Here is an 8,097-nt window from a genome sequence, read left to right on the forward strand (position 1 = left end):
AATATCTTTAATACTTCATGGGGTGGAATGCTAGTGCACACATGGGAATTACTCTGGTAAAACACTGTCCAAATGTGAACTCCGATTGTTATTATCGCTAGAGTCATCTAGTGACCCTTTCAGGTCATGCACAAGAGAAACTGGAATCCTTGGGGCGAGGGAGGCTGTTGCCCTGTTTTCCCTCCTCTCGCGCTCCGCCAACAACCCCTTGACCAGTATACATAACTGCTTTCATTGCACGGGTTTCACCGCGAGGCCGGAAGAGGCTTCGGAGGCTGCCCGCTGAGCCTCCCCTGCGTTCAAGGATCAGGGCAGAGGGACCGGTCTAGGTGTCTCCCCCTCAGCACTGGTCCTGCTCTCAGTCTTTCGCTCTCTTCCTTAGCTCCTTGACAGCTGCTCTGCGGACCTTCTTGTAGAGGCCCCGTCATGGGGGCAGCTGTAACAGGAGCTGCTCCCTTTCTGGACGGCCCCTTCCTATTGCTAGGGCTAGGTGCGCTGCTGACCCTCGCCAGTTGCCGCGACATGTCCCTCCAACGTCCCCCGGTGTCGGCTGAGCTAGTGATCCCCAAGGAAATAAGCCCTCCGACGTGGGGCTCGAAGACGTCCGGGCACGTCTCTTACAGCCTGCACATCACAGGCAAGAAGCACATCGTGCACCTACTACCCAAGAAAATGCTGCTACCCCGACACCTGCCCGTGTTCACCTACGTAGCCAAGGACGCCCCGCAGGAAGAGGATCCCTTCTTCCGGAATGACTGCTACTACTACGGCTACATGGAAGGGATCCCCAAGTCCTTGGCTGCCCTCAGTACCTGCTTGGGTGGGCTCTGGGGGATGCTTCAGGCAAACGGGAGACACTATCAAATCCAGCCCGTTCCGACTTCCTCCACCTTTGAGCACCATCTCTATCCAATAGCAGACGTGGGCGCTTCTAATCTGACCCGCGCTTTAGCCAGAAAGGAGATAGATGAGGACTTCTTCCAAGCCCAGGAGGCCACATCATCCCCACGCACAGCCACTTTTAATGATGTCCTTTTGCGCAGGCAGAAGGTGGAGATGGGAGTTGTGGTGAGCAAGTTGTGGTATGAATCCCGGAACAGCAATAAAACCGTGTTGCTCCAGGACATGCTGTTCACACTCAACCTGGTGGACACGCTTTTTATGCAGATCAAGGCGCACGCCTCTTTGTCCTCCCTGGAATTCTGGACCAATCCTAGCCCTATGAATATCATCAAAAAGCTGAACGGTGTTCTTCAAAATTCTGCCAAACCGCAAAGTAGGAGCCCTGGGGAGCAGCAACTTTGCGATTTAGTGCATCTCTTTCAGCAGCATAGTTTCTACCCCGTCTTCGGAATAGACTTCAGGACCGCAAAATGCAATCCTTATCCCAGTTTGGCTATTAGGGCTAACCTCGGAGTCCACCTGATTTTTTTCTCTGTTCTTGTTTCCTGCGAAATGGGGCATGACTTAGGAAAGTCCAGTGATGAGGAAAACTTGCAGGGTCAAAGGAAATCCTGCCCCGTGGGCAGTAGGGCCCAAACCTCTGGTTCCTTCAAAAGCAGCTGTACTTTTGATGGTCCTCTGGCTTCAGTGGACAGTAGGGCCAACCCTCTCAGTGGCACCTCTGAGGAGAAGATGGAAAAGCAGCAATGTGGAAACAAAGTCATGGAGGAAGGAGAGGAATGTGACTGTGGCTCCGAGACAGAATGCAGAAAAAATCCCTGTTGCCAGCAAGGCTGTACTCTTTCCAAAGGTGCCAAATGTAGCACTGGACTTTGCTGTAAAGACTGTAAGATTCTCCCAGCTGGCAGGGTCTGTCGAGTACAGGCCAATGAGTGTGACCTCCCAGAGTTCTGCAATGGGACCTCAGAGTTTTGCCCAGATGACATATACAAACAAGATGGTACGCCCTGTAGTGGGAAAGGATACTGTTACAAGAAAAAGTGCGGAAGCCATCTTCAGCAGTGCCAGGCTTTATTTGGGCAACAAGCTGAGAATGCTCCCCCTCAATGTTATAAGGAAGTGAATAGTCGAGGTGACCGTTTTGGTAACTGTGGAGTTGGGCAAATTTCCTTTTTCAAAGGCTGTAAAACCCAGAATATCTTATGTGGAAGACTGCAATGTGTCAAGATTGACATCATTCCTCAGGTACCTCACTATTACACCCTGATTCAGACTTACTTAAAAGAGCCACTTGAAAAGGAAGGTCTCTTGTGCTGGGGAACAGCTTTTAGCAAGACTGCAAAGGAGAAGGGTTTGATTGATCTTGGAGCTGTGGAGGACGGCAGCTCATGTGGGGAAAACATGATGTGTGTTAACAAGACCTGCCTCAACATCTCCAGCATCCGTCAGGAGTGTGTCCCAGAGCAGTGCAACTATCGAGGTGTGTGCAACGACCGAGGGAACTGCCATTGCGATTTTGGATGGGCCCCTCCTTTCTGTCAGGATCCTGGCTATGGAGGAAGCAGTGATAGTGGACGAACAGCAAATCTTGGGAGTGAGACAGACACAAATTTCCTATCCTGGAGGACCTATTTAATTCGCGGTAGCATTTGCTGGAGCTTTGTAATGCTTAAATGGGCTGTGATAATGCTATATAAAAAGAGAAAGTGGAAAAAACCTTAATGATAAAATGATGTAGGCAGTCAAAGCAGCCTAGTTCGAGATCTCCTGAAGGACCCAGTCCAATATATCAGAAGTCTAGCCCCTCAAGTGAAACTTCAAGGCTAGTCTACCATCCATTAGAATTCTAGCAATTCTACTTCCTGAAGGTGATGAAGATTTTAGCATTGTTGTCTTCACTGTCATGCTGGAACACCTTGTTTCTCAAAGGCTCCAAGAATGTTTAGCCATTTAGCCCATGTTGTTTTTTCCTTTTCCTGCTTTCTGCTTGAAAAATAAATGTTCTTTATATGTTGGAATCCAATGGAAATCATGTTTTTTTTTTAATTTGATGTCTTTTGTTGTAAGATTCACTTCCAAATTTATTGCCCCCAACTCAGCAACCAATAAGCCATACTTTGTAATAAAAACAGTGAAGCCTCCTGATATCACTGCTCTGATAAGTGTTAGCAGTCTTGAGTGTGGCCATGGGACACCTGATCCAGGATGCATTCCAAATCTCCAACCAGTGTCTCCGGTTTTTGTTTCAATGCACTTTTTTTTTAAAGTTATTTTTTCCAATTACATGTAAAAATGTTAACATTCATTTTTTAAAATTTTGAATTCCAAATTTTTCTTTCCTGTTTACCTTTTTATGTTTCTCTTGAGTCTTATATTTGAGAGTTAAATTTTCTATTCAGCCCTGATCTTTTCATCAGGCACGCTTGAAAGTCCTCTGTTTTGGGGGCAGCTAGGTGGCATAGTGGATAGAGCACCAGCCCTGAAGTCAGGAGGACCTGAGTTCAAATCCGGCCTCAGACCAAACACTTGACACTTAACTAGCTGTGTGACCCTGGGCCAAGTCACTTAACCCCAAATGCCTAAAAAAAAAAAAAAAGTCCTCTGTTTCATTAAATATCCATTTCCTCCCTGAAGAATTATATTAAGTTTTGCTAGGTGGGTGATTTTTGGTTGTAAACCTAGCTCCTTTGTCCTCTGGAATATCACATTCCAAGCCCTCCAGTCTTTTAATGTAGAAGCTTCCAAATCTTATATTATCCTGACTGTGGCTCCACAATATTTGAATTATTTCTTTTTGACTGCTTGCAGTATTTTCTCAACCTGGGAGCTCAAGAATTTGGTTATAATATTCCTTGGAGTTTTCATTTTTGGATCTCTTTCAGGAGGTGATGGGTGGATTCTTTCAGCTTCTATTTTAATCTCTGGTCCTAGGATATCAGGGAAGTTTTCCTTGATAGTTTCTTGAAAGATGATGTTTAGAGTGCAGGTAGGTGGTGCAGTGGATACAGCACTGGCCCTGAAGTCAGGAGGATCTGAGTTCAAATCTGGCCTCAGATACATAACACTTACTAGCTGTGTGACTCTGGGCAAGTCACTTAATCTCATTGCCTAGCCAAAAAAAAAAGATGACGTTTAAACTCTTCTTTTTTGGATCATGACTTTCAGGTAGTGCAATAATTCTTAAATGATCTCGTCTAGATCTATTTTCCAAATAAGTTATTTTTCCAAGTTGTTTCTAACATTTTCTCCAATTTTTTCATTCTTTGGATTTTGTTTGATTGTTTCTTGATGTCTCATGGAGCCATGAACTTCCACTTCCCAAATTCTAATTTTTAAGGAATGATTTTCTTGAATTAGCTTTTGTACCTCCTTTTTCCATTTGGCCAGTTCTACTTTTTAAGGAGTTGTTTTCTTCAGTGAATTTTTGCGCATCTTTTTTTTCCCTTCCATTTAGCCAGTTCTGCTTTTTAAGAAGTTCTTCTTTTCAGTACATTTTTGTGCCTCTTTTACATTCGGCCTATTCTGTTTTTTAAGGTGTTATTTTCTTCAGTATTTTTTTGTTCTTTCTTTACCAAGCTGTTGACTCTTTTTCATGTTTTTTTTCCCATTACTCTAATTTCTTTTCCCAATTTTTTTTTCTAATTCTCTTATTTGGTTTTTAAAATCCTTTTAAAGCTCTTCCAGGAATTCTTTTTGGGCCTGAGATAAATTAACATTTTTCTTTGAGGCTTTGGACATAGCAGTTTTGACTTTGTTGTCTTCCAAGTTTGTGTTTTGATCTTTCCTGTTACCATAGTAACTTTCCATATTCAGGTTCTTTTTTTTTTTTCTTCTCATTTTTCCCAGTCTATTTCTTGACTTTTAACTTTATGCTAAAATTGGGCTCTCCTCCTGGGTAAGGGGGCATGGTCCCAAGTTTGTGCTTTTTTGTGCTGCTATTTTCAGAGCTAGTTTTGGGGTCTGTAAGTTTTCAGTTCTTCCAAGGTAGTGTGCTCTAAGGAGAGATGTGGTCACTGCTTTGCTGGCCTATGTTCTGGTCTTTGAGTGACCACAAGAAATCTTTTCTACTCTGGAACTGCGACTAGGTCCTTGCTCCTTCTAGTGCTCCTTCTAGTGCTCCTTCTCCCCTTAAGACTGGGACCCAGATCTGCATAGAGGCAATGCAACAGAGTCCTGCACCCAGTGCCAGCAAAAGGTTCCTGACCAGTTATCTGACCCACTTACCATCTGTGGACTGAGAACTCTGGAAGCCTCCACCACTGCTGATTTGGTCTCTTCTCAAGGCCTGATGCTGGCTTTCTGGGGTGCAGCCTGCACTGGACTATGCTCCATTGTCACCTTAGTGAGAAAGACCTTTATTGCTGACCTTCTAAGTTGTCTTGGGCTTGAAAAATTTTCACCCTGTTGTTGGTTCTGCTGTTCCAGAATTTATTCTGAAGCATCTTTTTAATGTTGTTTGCTTTTGACCACTGCCTCCCTCAATCTGCCTTCCCGTCTACCCACCCCCTCCCTTTTCTTTCCCTTTCCCTTCCTACTGCCTATAAGGCAAATTAGATTTCTACACCTAACTGAATATATTATTTCCTCCTTGAGCCAAATCTGATGAGAGTAAGGTTCAAACAATGCTTATCTCCCTTCCTTCATTCCCTCTACTGTAATATGTCTTTGTGCCTCTTTATGTGATGTAATTTACTCTTTTCTGCCTCCTCCTTTCCTCTTCTCCCATTACAATCCCTTTTCACCACTTAATTAGTTTTTTTATCATCACATCAAAGTCAACTTATACTCATACTCTCTATGTATATCCCTTCTAAATGTCATAATAAAGATACAGTTCTCAAGAATTACAAGTATCATCTTCCCATGTAGGGATGTAAACAGTTTGCCCTTATTGAATAACATGTTTGTTTTTTTTTCTTTCCTGTTTACCTTTTTATGCCTCTCTTGAGTCTTGTATTTGAAGATAAAATTTTCTGTTGAGCTCTGGTGTTTTCATCAGGAAAGTCTGGAAGTCCTCTATTTCATTGAATCTCCATTTCCTCCCCTGAAAGATTATGCTCAGTTTTGCTAGGTAGTTGATACTTGGTTGTAATTCAAGTTCCTTTGCCATATGGAATATCATATTCCAAGCCCTCTGATCTTTTAATGTAGAAGCTGCAAGGTCCTGCGTAATCCTGACTGTTGTTCCATGATATTTGAGTTGTTTCTTTCTGGCTGCTTGCAGTATTTTCTCCTTGACCTGATAGTTCTTGAAACTGGCTACAATATTCCTTGATGTTTTCAATTTGGAATCTCTTTCAGGAGGTGATTGGTGGATTCTTTTGATGACTATTTTACCCTCTAGTTCTAGGACCTCAGGGCAGTTTTCTTTGATGATTTCTGGAAAGATGCTGTCCAGGCTCTTTTTTAATCATAGGTTTTAGGTAGACCAATACTGCTTAAATTATCCCTGTTGGGTCTATTTTCAAGGTCAGTTGTTTTTCTAATGAGGTATTTTATGTTTTCTTCTATTTTTCCATTCTTTTGATTTTGTTTGACTGATTCTTGATATCTCATAGTCATTAGTTTCCACTTGCCCAATTTTAATTTTTAATGAATTGTTTTCTTCAGTGAGCTTTTTCTTTTCTTTTCTTTCTTTCTTTTTTTTTTTAGTTTTTAGGCAGTTGGGGTTAAGTGACTTGCCCAGGGTCAGGGTCACACAGCTAGTAAGTGTCAAGTGTCTGGTCTGAGGCCGGACTTGAACTCAGGTCCTCCTGACTTCAGGGTTGATGCTCTATCCACTACGCCACCTACCTGCCCCGTTCAGTGGGCTTTTGTACCTCCTTTTCCACTTGGCCAATTCTATTTTTTAAGGAGTTGTTTTCTTCAGTATACTTTTTTCAATTTTGTCAATTATATTTTTAAACAAATTGTTCAATTTTTCTTCTACTTTTCTTATTTGACTTTTAAAATCCTTCTCGAGCTCTTCCAAGAAGGCTTTTTGGGCTTGAGACCAGTTCATATTCCCCTTTGAAATTTAGGATGTGGGCATATTGTCAATGTTATCCTCTCCTGAATTTGTGTTTTGATCTTCCCTGTCACCATAATACTTCCCTATGGTCATTGTTTTTCTTTGTTGCTTTTTGCTCATGGTGTTTGCCTTTTTAAAGTTGATCTCTGTTTCTGGGGCACAGGGGGGACTGTCCCACACTTCTTGTGCTGAAGGCCAGATGCCTGGTTATTGGTTTTGTGTGCTGGGACCTCAGGTGCTGGCAGCTGGAGGCTGTAGGGTCTTGTAGCTTACCTGGTGCTGAGCTGAAGCTAGTAGTGGTGGCTGGTGTGTGCCTGGTGTTGGTGCTTGCCTACTCCACCACCCTGGGGCTCAGGATCTCCCACTGGTTTGCTGAGCTGGGACTTGCTGTTGGTTTGCTGGGAAGCCTCCTGTCCTTTACTGGTCCCCTTCAGCCACAGCAAGAGGGACCTTTCCTGTTAATTCCCCTGCCCTCCCAAGCTAAAAGACTGCTGCACCTCATCTTTCTGCTGGCTCCACTATTCCAGGATTTTTCCTAGGGCAATATTCTCTGGGTTTTTCAAGGTCAATAAGGGAAGGTGAGAGTGACTTACTGCTTACTTCATCATCTTGGCTCCCAGAAGTTGAAATAGGTGACTTTCAAACATTCCATCTGCGGGCTGATAACTCCAGAAATAACCACTGCCCCTGTCAATTCAATCACTCCCAAGGCCTGCTCGTGGTTTGCAGGGGCCAGAGCTGTATTGGTATGACCTGTGCTGGACTGCGCTTCTCTCTCATCCAGGTCCAACAGACCCATCCTGCCGACCTTCTAAGTTGTCTTTGGTGTCTGTGGGCTGAGAAGTCTGGAAACTGCCACTGCTGCCAGTAATTCAGTCCCTGAGGCCTACTCTGGTTTTGCTGGGGCAGGTCTACCCCAGATTGGCCTGCACTGAACTGGGCTCCTCTCTCAGTCTGGTGCAACAGACCTTTCCTGTTGACCTTCCAGGTTGTCTTGGGCTGGAAATCTGCTTCATTCTGTCTCTTTGTGGGTTCTGCCACTCTAGAATTTGTTCAGAGTCACTTTTAAAAGGTATTTGAAGGGGTTTAGGGGAGAGCTCAATTGAGTCTCTGCTTTCACTCCACTATGTTGGCTCTATCTTTAATATTGTTTGGAGGATAATTTTGGGGAACTCAGGAAAGTC

General features: G+C 43.7%; 1 protein-coding gene across 1 annotated transcript; it reads left to right on the plus strand.

The window, feature by feature from the left end:
- Window positions 1-426: 426 nt before the first annotated feature.
- On the plus strand, window positions 427-2,625 carry LOC114030075 (disintegrin and metalloproteinase domain-containing protein 30-like). Its single transcript, XM_027844725.1, has one exon. It carries the CDS (start codon window positions 427-429, stop codon window positions 2,623-2,625), a length of 2,199 nt encoding a protein of 732 aa, XP_027700526.1.
- Window positions 2,626-8,097: the final 5,472 nt, after the last annotated feature.

This window comes from Vombatus ursinus, unplaced genomic scaffold (genome assembly GCF_900497805.2).
Source record: "Vombatus ursinus unplaced genomic scaffold, bare-nosed wombat genome assembly UNPS02014945.1, whole genome shotgun sequence".
NCBI classification, from domain to species: Eukaryota; Metazoa; Chordata; class Mammalia; order Diprotodontia; family Vombatidae; genus Vombatus; species Vombatus ursinus.

Coding starts and splice junctions, on each gene's coding strand:
- LOC114030075 (XM_027844725.1), top strand. CDS start 427: ATGGGGGCAGCTGTAACAGGAGCTGCTCCCTTTCTGGACGGCCCCTTC.